Source organism: Aquarana catesbeiana, linkage group LG06, assembly GCF_042186555.1.
Source record: "Aquarana catesbeiana isolate 2022-GZ linkage group LG06, ASM4218655v1, whole genome shotgun sequence".
In the NCBI taxonomy this organism is placed as follows: Eukaryota; Metazoa; Chordata; class Amphibia; order Anura; family Ranidae; genus Aquarana; species Aquarana catesbeiana.
The window spans coordinates 281,385,595-281,406,465 of NC_133329.1; the positions used below are offsets into that span (position 1 = coordinate 281,385,595).

Below are 20,871 nucleotides of genomic sequence, written 5' to 3' on the forward strand. Positions count from 1 at the left end.
CTCCCCTCTATCCCTTCCTCCGTTTTCCCCCTTCCTCCTCTTGCTTTCTCCCCCTTTTTTCTTTTGCATCTAGGTCTGGGTCTTGTGATTCTCACAATATAAAGCTCTTCGCTGTAGGATTTATAGTTTTTAAAATATGACCAGACCTTTTGATGCATAGTATGTCTCTGAAATATTAAAAATGAAGGCACAGTCACAGTTTAGATATTGCCCTTCAAATTTGAAGTGGCTAGAGTGGCGTTTCAATGAATGTCAATGGACGGCGTGAGTTGCAAACAAATGGTCATATTGTGAAAACTATCAGGACTATGGCTTAGCTGTGGACATGTTTAGTGGCAGCAGGGATAGCTGAACGTTTTGATATAAGATTTGTGTAGGTGGGTTTGAAAATGAGGGAGTGGTGGCAGTCAGTTTAGAAATCATGTCCTGATTTTTCAGCTTTTTTCACCTCCCACTCTAGTTTTGAACATTTCGCCATTCATTCCTATGGGGCCAATTTTGCCGCAAAAACGTCGATATTTCGTAAACCATTCGGTGAAACGTTCCACAAAGTAATAGCACACCAATCAGGAACAATCCGCACGTTTTGGTATATTACTGTCTATGTAGTGTAAAAGCTGTGGGAGGAGTTAGGGTGGTAAATTTGGCTATAATAAGAATAATAATATATATGTGAGATAACAGTAAGTGGTCTTGCAAGAACACTTAATAAGATTACGCTGGACCACCAGAATAAATCAACACCATGCAGCATCAGCATGAAAACAAGCTTACTTTTACTTTTTAGAAACTAAAATGCAACCCATAGCTCCTGACAGCAGTTTACTGGACAACAGAAATCCTCCTCCTGTCATTTGTTTTCTACAACTTTTATTCTTAAGTTTTTTTCAAAATATAAAAAAAACACATTTAAACAGACTAGTATCCTATTTATCTTATAATATCACTCATTAAAAAGGTCCTCAAATGCCTGCTCACCTGAAAATGTGAAAAATCTTCACTTGCTGGCTGAAAATGAGAACACAAACTATTGTGATATCTAATATTTCATATTTCAATATTTATTTTTTTGGCCTTCGCTATAATAAATAGATAAAAAAGGACATATATGCAAAATTATTATATTTTTTCCTAAATCCATTCACTGCTACCACTGCAGCTTTAATGGTGGGGCAGACAAATGTTAAAAAACAGCTGCTAGATGAATAAAAGTGGAAGCTACTAATTACTTCTTCATAGTGGCACTGATGTTGGACGAGGCCTGGTTCTCAGCCTCCACTCTCATTTCTTCCCAAATGTGTTCTGTGGGGTTGAGGTCAGGACTCTGTGTAGGCCAGTCAAGTTCCTCCACCCCAAACTCGCTCATCCATGTCTTTATGAACCCTGCTTTGTGCACTGGTGCACAGCCATGTTGGAACAGAAAGGGGCCATCCCCAAACTGTTCCCACAAAATTGAGAGCATGAAATTGTCCGAAATGTCTTAGTTCCACTTCACTGGAACTAAGGGGCCAAGCCCAACCCCTGAAAAGCAAACCCACACCATAATCCCCCCTCCATCAAATGATTTTTGACCAGTGTACAAAGCAAGGTCCATAAAGACATGGATGAGCAAGTTTGGGGTGGAGGAACTTAACTAGCCTGCACAGAATTCTGACCTCAACCCCATAGAACACCTTTGGGATAATTAAGAGTGGAGACTGCAAGCCAGACCTTCTCGTCCAACATCAGTGCCTGACCTCACAAATGCGCTTCTGGAAGAATGGTCAAACATTCCCATAGACACACTTCTAAACCTTGTGGACAGCCTTCCCAGAAGAGTTGTAGCTGTTATAGCTGCAAAGGATGGGCCAACTCAATATTGAACCCTATGGACTAAGACTGGGATGCCATTAAAGTTAATGTGTGTGTAAAGGCAGGCGTCCCAATACGTTTGACAATATAGTGTACCTGCAAAGCAGAGGCTACCTGTTCCCATCTGCATAGTCTGGATACAGAAGAGGCATTAAAATAACACTATATGATTAAAGAGTGACTGTCACTGCCCCTTTACTATCACATAAGTGGCTTGTCAGCCTCCTTTTGATAGTATTAATCTAGTTAGATAACATATATTAAACATATGTACTGTATGTGCAGTTAGGAGGCACATACAGTATATATGCAAACAAGTATTGTGTAACAAAAATTATGTGTTTAACCACTTAAATACCAGCCGCTTTCACCCCCTTCCTGCCTTGGCCAATTTTCAGATTTCAGCACTGTCACATTTTGAATGACAATTACTCAGTCATGCAACACTGCACCCAAATTTAATTTTGATTATTTTTTTGAGACAGATGAAGCTTTCTTTTGGTGGTGTTTAATCATAACTGGGCTTATTATTTTTGCTAAATAAATTAAAAAAGACCAAAGATTCTGAAAAAAAAAGTTTTTCCTAGTTTCTGTTATAAAATTTAGCAAATAAGTATTTTTTCTTTTTATCTAATGTACGTTGATGAGACTGCACTGATATGCACTGATGAGGCTGAACTGATGTGCACTGATGGGACTGCACTGATGGGCACTGGTGAGGCTGCACTGATATGACTGTACTGCACTTATGGGCACTGATGAGGCTGCAATTATGGGCAGTAATGAGGCTGCACTCATGTGCACTAATGAGGCTGCATTGATGAAGCTGCACTGATGAGGTGGCACTGATGGTCATTGATGGATACTGATAACTGCACTGATGTGCACTGATAAGCTACACTGATGGGCACTGATGAGGCTGCACTGATAATCAGGGACTGATGAGGCTGCACTGATGATCAGGGCACTGTGTATCAGTGTGAAATACTGTACTCACTGTGCCCCTCACAGATTCGGACTCTGTGTGAGGAAAGGAAAACCGATAACTGGTAAAGGAATTGAGTCTGTTTACACTGTGACATCTGTGACTGGACACAGCTGATCACCTGGTAAAGGGCTGCTTTGATTATTCCTTTACTCCCATCTGTGATTGCACACAGCGGTCACAGAGTGCTCCTGATGCACACATGAGGTGTGCACATGGGAGGATGCCCAGGGATGCCCTCCTACCACTGGAGAAACAACGCTGTAGATGTATATGAGCTATAGCATGGACACAAAGTGGTTAAACTACTAACAAATTTCAGAGGTTTCACAATAAATGTGTAGCATCCCCTAGCGTGGCTAATGTTAGGATTTTTGTTAGTGTAGGTAAATTCAGGCTTGCTGGCAGCCAAGCCTGTTTGTTTTTTCTGGGTCAGGGTTAAGTGACTCAGGCAGGCTGTATGACTCAGCAGCAGCATCTCTGGTGACTCCCCCTGCTTGATGGAAACTTGGATAAGATTCCAGAAGCTGTTGGGTGGAGTCTAGGAGGAGCGGTCTGGAGTGTTCTGAGGGCCCTGACAAATCCCCAACAGATGGGCTTGCACGGAGCAGGCCCCCTCAAATACTCAGGGTCTGCCTGGCTGGAGCAGTGTGGAGTTTGGGTGGAAGATTATTATTATTACATAGAATTTATATAGCACCAACAGTTTGTGCAGCGCTTTACAACATGGGGGATATAGCGCCAACAGAAGATGGAGATGGAGTGTTAGGCTGTCGAAGGCCTTCGAGAGTAACCCCCTAGTCTTGGGGGGTGAACTCAGGCCTGGTGCAGAAGGGACCCCTTCTTATGACACATGGAGGGATCCTGACCAGGAGGCACATGAGCAAGGAGAGGACAGCAGGGGGACACTGGTGGGCAAATCTCCAGGGACAGTCAAGAGTCATATAGTGTGATGTGAATAAGGCCCCTTTCACATGGGCACCATCAGTTTAGCAACGTTAAAAACGTATCAGTTCTTAACCGTTACTTCATCCGTCTTCATTAGTCTTCTGTTCCCTTAATCTCCGTTTTCATCTGTTTACAGCAGTTTCTGTGCATTGCTCCTCCCATCCTACATTGCCATGCGTGTACAATTTGCCGACTATTTCTATCTCCATCAGAAGAAGTTCCATGGCAGTGAAAACATATATAAATAATGCAATGCAAATTTAAATGTATTAATTAATTAATTTGGTTATTTCATTGTGTTTTGATAGCATAAAAAGACACAAAAGCACATGATATGTTCAAAACAGTTTTAGTTTTATTATTCTTCATAACCCTTTTAAAATAAAGGTATTTTCACTTTGTTCTTTATTTGTCAAAGTATGAACTTTGAATTATTTCTTCAAAACGGATCTTAACTGATTGGACGTTGACGGACATTGTCAGTTAATATAGATTTTGACGGATCTGGATGTAGCCTTGTATGTTAAAAAAAACGGATAAAAACAGAAGTGGAGGTTAATGAATGGTAACGGATGGTCATTCGTTTGCCCATAGGAATGCATTGTCGTCCGTTGACTGATGGAAGAAAAACGGATAGACGGTCTGTCTGTGCGAAAGGGGCCTAACACAGCATTGTAGTGCCACTGAAGTGTTGGTGTGTACAACACGTCTATGTCACCACTGATCCCATTTCTTTTCTATTAATATTTTTTTTCATTTCTTTCAGTATCAGGCTCTGTAGCTGCTGTTTAGTACTCCCCCTTCTGTGTCAGAGGCGTTATTCCTTCTGCGTCAGCACAGCAATGGAATACTTTTTTTTTTTTTGGGCAGGGCAGCAGCACTAAGAATAAGGGCATAATTGTTGTCCCCCCTTCTGCGTTGCAGGTGTTCCTCTTTCTGTGTCAGCAATGGTTCCCTTTTTTTTCTCTTTTTTGGGATTTTTTATTTTTATTTTTCCAGCAGCAGCAAAAAAAAATTGCCATAATTGCTGTTTTTTTGACCTTTCTTAATTTTTTTTTTTACATTTAATTTGTTTTAGTTTTTTTTGCAGCAGAAAAAAAAATCTTCACAATTGCTGCACCCTTATTTTCTTTATTAAATTTTTTTTATAATAAAACGGTTTATAGTGCACCAAGCACAGAAGTATTGCACCCAAGCACCATATTCCCATCCTACACTCTATAGTAAAAAGTAATACAAATCCCCCCCCCAAAAAAAAACAATAATAAAACGGTTTATAGTGTACCAAGCACAAAAGTATTGCACCCAAGCACCATATTTCCATCCCACTCTCTATAATAAAAAGTAATAAAAATCCCCCCACAAAATCCTCATCATGTCCAAAAAGCCAACAAGGAGAGGCAGACGCTCACAGGCCACTAAAAGAGGGCAAGCAGCCTCTGTGTCTACAGTAAAAAGTGGTGATCGTGGACATGGTTCATCCTCTGCAGGCGGGGCGCACTTCTTTTTTTCCCGAGCTGGCCCTGTTATTGAGCCACAACATGCAGAACAGGCCCAAATTTTCTGCACCTGTTTGCCAGGTGCATGTAATTTCAATTTTTTTATCTCATTTTTAACAGCAGGGCCCTGCACCCAGCAAGAGTAACTGTGAGGGGTTAGGGCTCTTTCACACGGACGTGTCCGTGTACAGAGCCCGCTCTGCTCAGCGGGGGATCGCTCCATCGATCCCTGCTGAGCAGGCAGATGACAGGTCTGCACACTGTGTATCGACGGACCTGTCAAAGCGCCACTCTCCCCAATGGGGGATCGGATGAAGACGGACTGTAGAGATGACGGATGGAAAAGTAGGTTTTTCCTCCGTTACACTTTTTCGGAGCGGATCGGATGTCAGCGGACATGTCAGCGCTGACATCCGACGCTCCATAGAGGTCTATGGAGCGTCCGTTCAGGTCCGCCTAAAAAACTGACAGGCGGACCTGAATGGATCGTTCATGTGAAAGAGGCCTTAAAGTGTTCAGGCACCACCAACACCCCAAGGCCAAATTCTTCTGCACCTGTATGTCAATTTAAAAAAATTGAGGAAAAAATGGCGTGGGGGAACCCTTTGGGTCTGGTATGGATTTTAACCACTTCCCTACCAGCACATTGTAAAATGACGCCAGCAGGAACACTCCCTCCCTCCTGCAGCCCATCAGAGTACCCGAGTACCTGTTTCCAGCCCATTAGACTACCCGAGTACCTATCTGCAGCCCATCAGAGTACCCGCGTACCTATCTGCAGCCCATGCCTTATAGAATATACGCTGGGGTGTTTTCTTTCCAAAATAGGGTAATTCCCTGTCTTGGTGCTCCACGACCTTCAAAAGTGTGACAGGTAGGAATGAAATTAGATGTGTAATTTATGGTCCTAGAATGCCTGATAGTGCTCCCTACATGTTGGGCCTCTCTATGTGGCCAGACTGTGAAAAAGTCTCACACGTATGGTATTGCCATACTCAGGAGTAGCAGAATGTATTTTGGGGTGTAATTGTAAGTATGCATATGCTGTTTGTGAGAAATAACTTGTTATTATGAAAAGATTGTGTAAAAAAAATGTAGTTCTTAATTTCTCAAAAGAAAGCTTTATTTGTGTGAAACAAAATGATAAAAATGTTGTTTGGGCACAGTGTTGCATGACTGAGTAATTGTCATTCAAAGTGTGAAAGCACTGTGAGCTGTATTGAAATGGTTAAAGGGAACCCTATAACAGAATTAAGAAAAAAAACGGCATGGGGTCCACCCCAAAATCCATACCAGGCCCTTTTGGTGTGGTATAGATTTTAAGGGGAACGCCACGCCAAAATGTAAAAAAAAAAAGGCGAGGGATCCCGCCCAAAATCTATACCAGACCCTTATCTGAGCATGCAGCCTTGCAGGCAAGGAAAGGGGGGGGGACGAGTGCCCCCCCTGCTGAACTATACCAGGCTGCTTGCCTTCAACATGGGGAGGGTGCCCCCCAAAGCATCTTGTCCCCCTGTTGATGGGGAAAAGGGCCTCTTCCTGACAACCCTGGGCTGTGGTTGTCGAGGTCTGCGGGCAGGGGGCTTATTGGAACATGGAAGCCCCTTTAACAAGGGGGGCCCCAGATCCTGGCCCCACCTATGTGAATAGGTATTAGGTACATTGTACCCCTACCCATTCACCAAAAAAGTGTCAAAAAGTAAGAAACAGTTTTTGACAAGTCCTTTATTAAAAACAAAAAAAAATAGTGTTCCTCGATGTATCCATCATCAATCACATTGTGGGGGCGGGCCACCAGGTGAGCTGATGTGCATGGCCGGTGGCCACGATGTTCGCCTGCCACCCGCGATCCCTGTCAGTGGTGGTCGGTGGAATGTTTTTGCCACGACACCCCCCTGGTTGGTTGGTCAGTGGGACGGTCAGTCGCACTTACCCCATCACGGCTTCCCATTCTCGGTGGCAGTATCCACGGCGCAGAGGCTTCCGTTTCCTCCCTCCTTCTTGGCGGCCAATCAGGAGTTTTCTCTTTTCGGCCAATCAGAAAACGGCTCTCACACCCGCTTCTGAATGGCCGGATTGAGGATCAGTGTTACAACAGCGAAAATTCATTCGCTGTTGTAACACCTGGGTGGGCAATGCTCTGCATTGTAGGGCTTATATTACAGCCCTCCTGGAAAATAATGCTAGGTCTTATTTTCGGGGTAGGTCTTATTTTCGGGGAAACACGGTATCCCCTATTTTGCAGACGCTAAACGCTATAACTTTTGCGAAAACCAATCAATATACGCTTATTGCTATTTTTTTACCAAAAATATGTAGAAGAATACATATTGGCCTAAACTGATTCATTTTTTTACATTTATTTTGGGATATTTATTATAGCAAAGTAAAGAATATTTTTTTTTTCAAAATTGTCGGTCTTTTTTTGTTTATAGTGCAAAAAATAAAAACAGAGGTGATCAAATACCACCAAAAGAAAGCTCTGTTTGTGGTAAGCTCTATGACCGTATTTTAAAAAAATGGCCTGGTCATTAAGGGTGTAAATCTTCTGGCTAAAATGAGGACTTTTGAAATTCACCTAGAACAGGGAAACCAGAAATAACCTCTTCACTTGAACAAAGCAGCTCCCGCCTGTAGTAATACTATGGGTGGAAGCTGCACTGCGCTTTGGATTGCGCCGCAAAGCAGGTCAGAAGCCTGCAAATGAAGCACCTCGTCTGCAATCGCGTGATTGCATTGATGTGGCACTTCCCTTAGTGCACTGTGTCCGGTGCCCAAACACAGTGCACTTAAAGAACATTTTTTTTCTATTTTTTAGGGCGTATGGGTGAACAATGTAAATTACAGCTGTAGTTGTGCTGCTTGGGTGCTGCAGCGTACTTTTGCCCATAGACATGTATTACAAAAAACGTCATACACAACTATATGTGCACAAGGATGTTTTTTCAAAACGTAAAATTTTATATGTTAAAAAAAAATTCAATAAAAAAAATACACATGCACAAGTAAACTCATACAGCAAAGCAACCCTTACTGCTCATATTTAGCACTGCCTGTGTGTGACAGTCATTGTGTATAAAAATCTCCTCCTTGATTATTACTGTTTGCCCTTAAACCAAAAATGGAATAAAACTAGTACAATGTGTGTAGCCAGGTTGAGCTTTAATCAATCCCTTTCTCCAGAGCTCTTTATTTACATTGGTTTTTCTCCCTGCTCTATCCTTCACCTACACAATCCCTTTTTATATACCGCAAACAGCGAAGCTGATCGGTCTCTGGTCCTACCTGCACACACTGTCCTCTGTATGATGTGTCAGTCCTCACCGTCTATCACACTTCAATAGGCAGCTCCCCTATCCCCCGACTAGGAGCTGTACACTCACTCTGCTTCCTGGTCTGAGTCACAAGGTGTGCACAACATCAATCTCAGCATGCTCCGCTCCTCTCCTGCCCCATCCTCAATTGAACAAAGCAACTCCCGCCCGTAGTAATACTATGGGCAGAAGCTGCTCGGCGATTTGGATTGCTCCGCAAAGCAGGTCAAAAGCTTGCAAATGAAGCTCCTTGTCTGCAATCTCGTGATTGCATTGATGTGGTGCTTCCCAAAGTGTACTGTGTCCGGCGCCCGAACACAGTGCACTTAACCCCTTGCCGACCGGCTCACGCTGATATACGTCGGCAGAAGGGCAAGTATAGGCATATTAACGTGCCTGTGCGTTGCCCTTTAAGATGCGGCATTGTGGGTGCGCATGCGCCGCTACGAGCTCCATGAGTGTGATCGCTGGTCCCATGGACTTGATGTCCACAGGGATACCCGCAATCATCCCACGGAGAGGAAGAACGGAGAAATGCTGATGTAAACAAGCATTTCCCATTCTTCCTATTGACAGGACACTGATCAAAGCTCCCTGTGATCGGGAGTGGCAATCAGTGTCGTGTCACACGTAGCCCAGCCCCCCACAGTTAGAATCACTCCCTAAGACACACTTAACCCCTGCAGTGCCCCCTAGTGGTTAACCCCTTCCCTGCCAGTCACATTTACACAGTAATCAGTGCATTTTTAATCGCACTGATCGCTCTATAAATGTGAATGGTCCCAAAATAGCGCCAAAAGTGTCCAATCTGTCCGCCATTATGTCGCAGTCACGATAAAAAATGCAGATCGCCGCCATTACTAATAAAAAAAAATATTAATAAAAATGCCATAAAACTATCCCCTATTTTGTAGACGCTATAACTTTTGCGCAAACCAATCAATAAATGCTTATTGCAATTTTTTTTACCAAAAATATGTAGAAGAATATCTATCGGCCTAAACTGAGGAAAAAATTTTTTTTTATATTTTTGGGGGAATATTTATTATAGCAAAAAGTAAAGAATATTGCCTTGTTTCAAAATTGTCGCTCTTTTTTTGTTTATAGCGCAAAAAATAAAAAACACAGAGGCGATCAATTACCACCAAAAGAAAGCTCCATTTGTGGGGAAAAAAGGATGTCAATTTTGTTTGGGAGTCATGTCGCACGACCGCGCAATTGTCAGTTAAAGCGATGCAGTGCCAAATCTCAAAAAACGTTCTGGTCTTTGGCAGCCAAATGGTTCTGGGCTGAAGTGGTTAAAGAACATTTTTTTCTATTTTATTTAAAGGGACCTTTTTTAAAAAAAAAAAAATGAATTTCTTTTTTGTGACTGCTGGGCGGGGGGGGGCAGGGGTGGCGCTCGTGCGCCCCCTATGGATGAGCAGCCACTGACCATGATGAAAGCAAAGTGGCATTGAGCTTGGATGTTTCTATAAGACTTTCTTTTATCAACAGCAAAATTGTCTTGGGCAGTTTTATCTGAATTTGGTCTGGCACTCTATGCTGTATTTTTATGGTTTAACCCTTTTGCTGCCAGGTCTGTATGCCATACGGACCTACAGCACTGCTTCCAGCTGGCAAGGTCCGTACACAGTACGACCTGACATTCCTCCTTCTGCTATAAGCACATGGTCAGTTCAGTGACCAAGAACCTATAGCAGAACTGTTCAGCAAACCAATAGCTCTGTTCATCCGGATGACAATCTGCTGATAAGAGTTATTCACATAAAATGTGATCCACCCACCGATGCCGCTGATGCCTGCTTTTCAGTGTCTCCAGCCTCTCCACCTCCCACCGCTGTTCAATGCCACCACACACTCTTTTGACTTTTTCCCTGCCAATTCAACCCCCCTGCACCAATTTCCACCCGCTCTGATCCCCTCCCCCCGCAACCCGGAGCCCCTGTGGCTACCCTGCAGCCACCAGCTTTCCACCTCCCCCACCTTCAGGGTAGCCCCAGGGGCTTTAAAAATATTTTCCATACATGCCCCTGTCTTTCTGTCCCTCCCAACAGTGGCCCCCCTTACCAATCCCTTGGCATCTGTGCCGCAAATTGTAAAATTTGCCATGTATGTATCAACTAGTAATGATTTTAGTGTCATTTTAGTGAAAATAGTGATTTGATGAACATTCACGCTAATATCTCAGGGCCTTAAAAATCTGTAGCAATTCTTTTAATTCTATATGTCGTGTGCTTTCAGAAAATATATAGTTTGAGGGATCTTTTATAAATTCTGGAAGCTGTAAGGGAAAATTGCAACCTACAGATTTTTTGAGTGAATTGTTTTTATTTACTGTTTTGCGCATCTTCAGTTTTCACCATTTCACAAAATGTAATAATGTAACAAATACAAATGTTTGTTATTTATGAACTCAATACAGTTTTAACTTTTATATTTAGTAGGAGTTTAGCAGAAATGTTGTACTAATACAGGCATACCCCACTTTTAAGTAAGCAATGGGGTTTATTTATTAAAGCTGAAAAGTGCAAAATCAGGCTCACTTCTGCATAGAAACCAATGAGCTCCCAGGTTTTATTACCAAAGCTTAATTGAACAAGCTGGGGTTAGAAGCTCATTGGTTTCTATGCAGAAGTGAGCCTGATTTTGCACTTTTCAGCTTAAGTAAATAAACCCCATTGTGTACTTAAAAGTGGAGTATGCCTGTTTAAATTTAATGTATTTTTAGCAAAAATATTATTTTGATAAACATTTCCGCAAATATCGTAGGGTCTAAGAAAATCTGATTTCAGAAATTGTATGGTTTGGGGGACCTTTCAAAAACTCTGAAAGCTGTAATGGAAAAAGCCTGGCAGCGAAAAGGTTAAGCTACTGTTGGGTGCCCATTGAAGGAAGCCTTACTGCGTGGGAGTCACTTCCCCCAGAGCTATTGAGATTGTTTGAAGTGTTCCCACATCTGACGCCATTTGCATGTCAAAAAGTCCCCAGTGGCTCTTTGAACACATTGTTCTGGAGAAGGATGGTAACGTCACCCTCGATTGGGCTCCAAAGGTGGCAGTGGGGGTAGGTAAGCATACTAACTTTTTTATCCACAGGTTATTTCTTTTTATTTTTAATGCAGTGTTTTGTCCTGGGGAAGGAGGCCCTGGGTAAATCAGTGGACCGTGCATTTTTAGGTCCACTATAATCATCTATTGTAACCTACAGTGGGGATGGAAAGTATTCAGACCCCCTTAAATTTTTCACTCTTTGTTATATTGCAGCCATTTGATAAAATCATTTAAGTTCATTTTTTTCCTCATTAATTTACACACAGCACCCCATACTGACAGAAAAACACAGAATTGTTGACTTAATAATAATAATAATAATAGAAATAATAATAATAATAATAAATTGCAGATTTATTAAAAAAGAAAAACTGAAATATCACATGGTCCTAAGTATTCAGACCCTTTGCTGTGACACTCATATATTTAACTCAGGTGCTGTCCATTTCTTCTGATCATACTTGAGATGGTTCTACACCTTCATTTGAGTCCAGTTGTGTTTGATTATACTGATTGGACTTGACTAGGAAAGCCACACACCTGTCTATATAAGACCTTACAGCTCACAGTGCATGTCCGAGCAAATGAGAATCATGAGGTCAAAGGAACTGCCTGAAGAGCTCAGAGACAGAATTGTGGAAAGGCACACATCTGGCCAAGGTTACAAAAAATTTCTGCTGCACTTAAGGTTCCTAAGAGCACAGTGGCCTCCATAATCCTTAAATGGAAGACGTTTGGGATGACCAGAACCCTTCCTATAGCTGGCTGTCTGGCCAAACTGTGCTATCGGGGGAGAAGAGCCTTGATGAGAGAGGTAAAGAAGAACCCAAAGATCACTGTGGCTGAGCTCCAGAGATGCAGTCGGGAGATGGGAGAAAGTTGTAGAAAGTCAACCATCACTGCAGCCCTCCACCAGTCGGGGCTTTATGGCAGAGTGGCCCGACGGAAGCCTCTCCTCAGTGCAAGACACATGAAAGCCCACATGGAGTTTGCTAAAAAACACCTGAAGGACTCCAAGATGGTGAGAAATAAGATTCTCTGGTCTGATGAGACAAAGATAGAACTTTTTTGCCTTAATTCTAAGCGGTATGTGTGGAGAAAACCAGGCACTGCTCATCACCTGTCCAATACAGTCCCAACAGTGAAGCATGGTGGTGCCGGCATCATGTGTGGGGGTGCCTGGTTGCAGTCGAGGGAAAAATGAATGCGGCCAAGTACAGGGATATCCTGGAAGAAAACCTCCAGAGTGCTCAGGACCTGAGACTGGGCCGAAGGTTTTAAAAGAAAAAAGTCGCGCTGGGCCGAAAGTTTACCTTCCAACAAGACAATGACCCTAAGCACACAGCTAAAATAACGAAGGAGTGGCTTCACAACAACTCTGACTGTTCTTGAATGGCCCAGCCAGAGCCCTGACTTAAACCCAATTGAGCATCTCTGAAGAGACCTAAAAATGGCTGTCCACCAACGTTTACCATCCAACCTGACAGAACCGGAAAGGATCTGCAAGGAGGAATGGCAGAGGATCCCCAAATCCAGGTGTGAAAAACTTGTTGCATCTTTCCCAAAAAGACTCATGGCTGTATTAGATCAAAAGGGTGCTTCTACTAAATACTGAGCAAAGGGTCCGAATACTTAGGACCATGTGATATTTAAGTTTTTCTTTTTTAATAAATCTGCAAAAACTTCAACAATTCTGTGTTTTTCTGTTAATATGGGGTGCTGTGTGTACATTAATGAGGAAAAAAACTTAAACGATTTTAACAACTGGGTGCAATATAACAAAGAGTGAAAAATTTAAGAGGGTCTGAATACTTTCTGTCCCCACTGTATTTGTAAGAGATGAACTAATAAGCATGATTGTGTTCAAATATGTCATTGTTAACACAGGCAAGCAAACCAAGTATCATTGTGCCAAGTGGAAGCAAGCACTGTTCATCCTTTGCTGATAACATAAGTTGGACTCATAAATCAACTCATTTATATTTGTAAAATGAAAAAAAAATCAAATGCATTTGATTTTATGATATCACCAAATTTTTCTATGATTTGGCATTTAGAATAGGCTAATTTCAATCATGAGTATGAAAAGATAGTAGTCAAAAAAACATTGTAAAGTGAAACATCATGAATGCAGAACTCACATACAGGAAAAATCCAGTTTTATTAATTGGCAACGATACATGCTGTTGAACACTATTTAATTTTAATGCATCTGATGCAGTCTTCTTAAGGATCCAATACGAGCATTTACAGCGCCCCATTCAGAGTATTTCTTGTATTCTCCAGGTCTCAGGTAGTACTGACGTCCTCTGTAGTTGGGTTCTTCATAAAACATCCAATGACCATCATGTACGTTACAAGAATTAATGTCATTGTAGCGAAATCTCTCATAGACATGGGGGCAGTCCTCTGTAAATTCCATCATCTGGCCTTTGAAGTCTCCTCTTTCATAAATTTTTAATTTAAAAGGGCCATTATGCTTAAAAAGGAAAAGAAATAATGGATATGAGCATAACGTCATCATGTATATAAAGCAGGGTATATACGTTGAAGTTTTTTTTTTTGCTCAACCAGCGGGTGAAATGTAAAAAAAACTCACAAATCCTTGCATCAACACAAGAAATGTTGATACAGGGGTCTCTCCCACTGTGTCTTTGTATGCTGATAAACGTGCCCCCCCACCTCAGGCTGCAAGTGCTGATCTAAAGATGGGTCTCCAACAGGGATGGGCAAACATTTTCCTGCTCGGCCTTTCACATAACACCCGAATTTTCACGGTGTTTGCTGGGTGTTCGCCCATACGAATACCCTGCAAGGCACTGAGCACTGCACAGTGCATTCTGTGCCCAGATTGGGCAAAGTGTAAGATGCTTGTTAAGAAGCAGGGCCAGGAAGCTGGCCGCGGTGTCCTTAACAACTGATGAGTTATCAGCTGTCAATGGGTTTTCCCGCACCAGTCCATGACGCCCCTTACCTATATGAGAAATGTCAAAGTGCAGAGCAGGCATTCGGCGAGAGGTCATTAGACCAGCTTCTGCTGAACAGAACTGGCTGATATTCTGTCCGTGTATTCCCTGCTTAACATTAGACAAAATCTATGTATCCAACCTAAACAAGCAAAAAAAGAGAATGAATGCAGGGATTTTGTTTTTTTGGGTTTAGTGTTCCCAGTCATGAAACTACTATTGCAGCCATCTTAATGATCACAAAAGGTTTGTTTACAAACCCCAAATAGTCCCAGAACAAAAGACATGTGTCCATTTGTCATGAAAAAAATGGGATAGGTATTTCTTACAACAGTGTATCATATAGCAGCTTTATATGTCCTTAAAGAGGAGCTTTAGTCTGTAAAAAAAAAAAAAACTAAAGTAAGCAGCTACAAACACTGAAGCTGCTGACTTTTAATATAAGGACACACACCTGTCCAGGGATTCCTCAATGTTGGCACCTGAGCAGATTTGTCAAACGGCTTTGGGTGCAGGCTCCGGCATTGTAAGTAAGGGAACCAGGCAGTGAAGCCAGATGCATGCGCTTTCGAAATGGTCCCATTGTGTTCTGGGACCTGTGTGTGTCCGAGAAGGCAGTGGGGGGAAGGAGGAGGGGCCGGAAATGGCCTAGATCACCGATCAGCAATCTTACCTGAAACTAGGTACCCGTTCCCCCCCCTAAAAAGTGCCAAATGTGGCAGTAGAGGGGGAGGGTGCAAACAAGCGGAGCTTCCCCTTTTGGGTGGAGCTCCGCTTTAAAAACGCGTGAAAATCATATACCTAAGCAAATTAGCTATAAAGTTATTACCAACTACCTGATGTAAACTGGTGTTGCTAAATTTGTGTTAGGCTTTAATGACCTCTGGTCATGAAGGAGTTAAGAATGCCATTTTTTTTACTGTGATGATACCTATACATTCTTGGTTATATTGACAATATAACAGATTTAGAACTGAGGGAAAGTTAAATAATAAATACAATAACTCTATATTGTAAATACCTGAGGTGACAGGCGACAGGATTTGATTGAATCATTGAAACCCATCCACTGGTGGAAGTCAGGATATTCTCCTCTCCACAGATAATACTGACGTCCTCTGTAGTTGGGGTGTTCATAGAGAATCCAGTTTCCACTCTCTACACGAATGGAGTTGCAGCGGTTAAAGTAAGAGGACATATCACTACAATCAGCACTGCATTCATAGCATCGGCCCTGAAAGTTCCTGTCCTCATAGAAATATATCTGCAAAAAGATGCAAAACTATTAATTATGCTAAACAAAAAAGTTACATTAAAATGTAACACATAAACCAATTAAACTACATTTTGAGTACTTTGGAAAAACAATTATTGTACATTTGTTACTCTAGAAACTCAAAACCTGTATTAGTAATAGAAGGCAATGTTACGCATTTAGCTATATCAGTAAATCAGAAATCATCTTACATTTGTCTAATTACACTACCCTGACAAAGACTTATATATGTATGTCTGTGGGTAGTGAATTACAGAACATCAATAATATTTACATGATGTGCATTTATGTCCTGAGAAAAATGCAGATGCTATATGAAGTTAGACTATCACTTTCATTGTCAGTACAAATTTTATTTTATGGAGTTAAAAAAAATCTAATTTATATGATTTCTTCTTTCTCATAAACACATATCTTAATACAGTATATGTGTTGTCTGTAAAATTGTAAAATTATATATAGTATATACGGTAATTGAAATTCCTATTAACTGGTTTAACAAAAGAGCCGCTTACCTTCCCCATTTTGATCTAGTACTGACAGCAAGAAACTCAGTACTTGATCAGGACCAGACGGGGCCCAGTTATATAGTTCTGTAACGCTGATGCATGCATACTGTACATTTGAAAGAGTAGTGACCTTTCTGTCCACTAAGGAAAATGTATATCTTTTGTCTGTTCCCTGCGCATATTGTTGTTTAGTTATGCCAGAAGCTACAGTTCATTGTTACACACATGGTAAAAAAGAGCTGCCTAATGAGCATCAGACAATGCTGGAAAGTTAATATACAGCATAGCATACATTTTCTGTTTCAATGTATTTATTGGTTTTTAAGAATCAGCGCAGGATATCATAGCAAGCAAATAAGCCGCCCATGCAGGAGCTCAAAAATAAACAGATATTACAAGACAAACAAGAAAGGTTACAATCATAATAACCAACGCTAAAAAACCGGGGGCATGGCTTGGCGTGAAACGGAGATGGATGCACACTAGCAGAGCTCCATGAAGAAACCCGGCCTGCAGCCTGATACCCAGCGCACATCACCCTGGAAATGGGCAAAAAGCTTCACCAGACCCCGCAGTCTCGTTCCAGATGCAGCGCGGCAACTACCGCAGTCAGGAACATATCATATCTGTTCAAATCCCAGTCAGTCTCCCGTAGCAGCATGGCAGGGAACAAAATGGTACGGACACAGAGGGAGGAGGAGGACTTCAGTGAGGACTTGCAATCCACAGCAGAAGACACAGGTAGGGGATATAAACAGACGGATCAACACCTAACCTACGCTGACATGTCAGACTTTGCAGCCGACATCAAATCCACTTTCTTTGCAGCCATAATGGACCTTAAATTTAATCTGCTGGTCCTTACAGAGAAGCTAGCCGCAGTGGAGACAACTGGGAAACACAGGGATAGGAGACTGCACAGGCTGGAAAGTGTGGCAATCTCCCACTCCCCACATCTAATTGAAATAAACAGGCATTTAGAAGACCTGGACAACAGGGGCAGAAGGAACAATATTAGAGTGAGGGGGATCCCAGAGTCAGTGGACACAGCCCAAATATCCCTGCTCTGCAGAGAGTGTTCAACAGCCTCTTAGAGAGACAGGAGGACATTGAAATTGAATTTGTGCAGGCTCATAGAGCCCATAGAGTCCTTAGAGCCAAAGACCCTGACAGAGTCCCTCCTAGGGACATCATTTGCTGCCTGCAAAGTTTCCAACTGAGGGAAGCCATAATGAACAAAGCCAGAAGAAATGATAGCATCGTTTTCAATGGGGAAACTATTATGCTATTTCAAGACCTATCACAAATAACTTTGAGGAACCGTAGGTCACTACGCTCCCTGCTAGACAAACTAAGGGAAAACGACCTGAAGGATACATGGCGATTCCCCTTTACCCTCATTGTCACCCAGGCAGGCAAACATCACGTTCTGCGTACCCCGACAGATCTGCCCGACTTCTATGAATCCTTGAACCCAGATCCCATAGCTCTCCCGGAATGGTACCAGGAATTTGCACTCCCTCGTGCTGAAGGAAGCCCAAACAGAACCCCCTTCTCCTCCCCTGAAAAATTAGCAACTAGCTTAAAAGATGAAACATAATTGTGGTTCCAGCTCACATGGGGGGACTTCCAACCTGAGACCACCCCCCTCCAGGGCCCCGGATGAGGACCAAATGGGCACCCACCCCTGGTAACTGAGGCCTACCACACATGCTTTTGATCACATATGGTATATTTCAGCGGGATACCATACACATTGTCTGCCTAGTTGAACATAGTCAGACATTTCCTGTTAAACTTGAATGCCGCTCGGCCCACTGTGACTCTCGCATTGACTTCTATATTTTTACTTGGAGGATGCTCTGAGGTACACAGACCTTTCTAGTTAGAGGCCTGAGCCAGACTCTGTGTGATGAAGTATCTCCTAACTTCCAGCCAGGGTTACCCTGTTCTATGAGAACTAGCTTTCACTCATGAACAGTGCCATTTGGCAAATGGAGGACAACAAATGAACAGCGAACAGCAATGCCAACAGCTGGGGATTACCCACTTTCGCACCACAGTGACTCTAGGCCGTTCTTTTATACCTTAGTGCCCATGTTCAGGATTGAATAATCTACAGTTATTTCTTTTCTTGTAGGGTTAATGCATCAGCATTCCAGTTAATGTTTTACTGTTTTACTATGTTAGTGGAAATTACGAGCTATTTACAGGCTAGGTTTCTTCTATTTATGGCTGTGTTATACATCACCTATTGCTTAGTTTTTTCTAAAAAAACTTGGAGCCTAACACTCTGAAGTAACTAGGTGATAATATTTGTCTTTCACTCCTCTGTTGCAGCCTATCCACGTTGCCACAAAGTGGGACTGTGTCATGGATCTGCCATCTAAGGGTTAACTTAGTCCAGGCTGATTTCAGTGATTGGCAACAGGCTGCCTTTTTTAAACACCTCAGCAGCTCTGTGTCCTTGCTGTTTGATCTGCAGCTCTGTGTATGTGTTTCCTAAAGATCTGATATCTGCTCCTGTTTAACCCGGTGTTCTGACATATAGTGTCCTCCTATCAGATAGTGTCCGCCCCGTACTGCGCAGGCGCAGCGCCTGCGCAGTACGGAGGAGCAGGAGATGCCGAAAATGTCCGAAATTGATCAGCTGACCATCAGCTGTACACGGCGCTCGGGCACCTGTTAGCGATGGCTGTGTAAGAGGGCCCCTTGCGGGCTCGCTTCGCTCGCCACGCTTCGGGCACGGCCTCGCTACGCTCGGCAACTATTTATTCTAACTCTATGTCCACTTGGATAGTAGGGAATGATCCTGGACATAGGGTAAGAATAAATGCGCAGGCGCCGTGTACAGCTGACGATCAGCTGTTGAACTTCGGAGACTTTCGGCGTCTCGTTTGTCCTCCGTACTGCGCCTGCGCAGTACAGGGCGGACACTTTTGGATAGGGGACTGTATTCGACAAGACACCGGCTTGTTTTGAGACTGTTCCTGGTATCCACCTGCACCTGACCCTTGGCTTGTTTGACGATTCCCTCTGCCTGCTCCTCTTGTACCTTTGTTCCCAGCTTGATTATCGACCCAGCCTGCCTGACTTTTCCAAGACTCTCCTCCAGTCTGCTATACTTACCTACTGCAGCCATCCAGCTTCAGTCCTAGTCTGCTTACCTGTCTGCTGATCCATCCAGTCTGCTCACCTGCCTGCTGATCCATCCAGTCTGCTCACCTGCCTGCTGATCCATCCAGACAAAGCAAAAAAAGGAAAGGCAAAATGCCAAAAGGAAATCTCAACTGCTCCAATATACCAATGCCTGTAGTCCCTCCAGGAAATGTAATGGCCGTACCTTGGTCTGAACCTTTCAATGGGGATTATTTAAAACAGACAGTCACACCGTCAAAGTTCGTTATCTCGGATTGTGAATAAAAATCAGAGACACCAGAACTTAGTTGTCCTCTGAGTTATATGTAATCATATAAAACAATTCGTGAAAACCACAAAGACACTCTTCCATGAGGACAAGTCAGTGATGAAGGTATAAATTTTTATTAACAACTATCCAAAAAATTGAAAATACTACATTTTAAATATAGATGTCACTAAACAACCTTATTTCCCAATTAACATTAAAAAGACCTAATGTCTGGAGGAGGTATAGGTGGGTACCTATTTCTAAATAAAGCTCATGCAGCACTCATTCTCACATACACACACACACTAGGAGATCTTGATCGCTCAAAAAAATCTGTATAGATTGTGGATGTGCACCTCAGGTGATCAAAGGGGTTAATCCATGAAGAGGTAGATGTAGATAGTGTTAATAAGCGATCACAGATGGTATAGTGACAGATAATGGCAATCTTATAGATAATGTGAAGTGCAGTGTAGTGAGATAATTCCTTATTGCTTCCGTGAAGCTAGTTTATGACATTTGCAGCTTCAGTTTCACCATATAACAGAAGTCTGTTCAAGGATAACCAGAAATAAGGATGGCACAGCAGATGTTATACAGCATTTAAGCAAGATTAAGAAATGAATCTGACTTTACCATCAGCTGGAGCGGTTCATCAAGCAGCCCATTATATCAGATATCAGAGGATCCAGTATACAGAGGGTGGTATTGAAAAGAGACCTCACCGGTCTATAGGTAGCTGTCACTGGCTCTGAGGAAGCTATTGAATTAGCGAAACATGTAAGCAGCACTAACTGGTATCTCTGAGGAGGATTTATGGATGGCCACACAGATATACTTATCAAACTGCTCTGCATGTCTCTTCGTTTCCTACTGACCGTGATCTAGCTTGAGAGCCTGATGACAGCAGCTTCAACAGCAGACACTTTATATGTAATAACAGCGAGGACAATCTCTACAAAAACAGCTGATGAACACAAGCATTGTGAAAGCGGCAAGCTGCACAGAGATTAGTAAGCGGGACCCCGCACCTCAGCTCCAGTGACAGCTAACTATAGACC

At 42.5% G+C, this 20,871-nt stretch overlaps 1 protein-coding gene across 1 annotated transcript; it reads right to left on the reverse strand.

Annotated features, from left to right (window-relative positions):
• Positions 1-13,792: 13,792 nt before the first annotated feature.
• LOC141147747 (gamma-crystallin-3-like) lies at positions 13,793-16,488 on the reverse strand. Its single transcript, XM_073634929.1, has 3 exons — positions 16,408-16,488; positions 15,638-15,880; positions 13,793-14,129 (listed from the first exon to the last, which is right to left on the reverse strand). Exons 1-3 carry the CDS (start codon positions 16,414-16,416, stop codon positions 13,854-13,856), a joined length of 528 nt encoding a protein of 175 aa, XP_073491030.1. The 5' UTR covers positions 16,417-16,488; the 3' UTR covers positions 13,793-13,853.
• Positions 16,489-20,871: the final 4,383 nt, after the last annotated feature.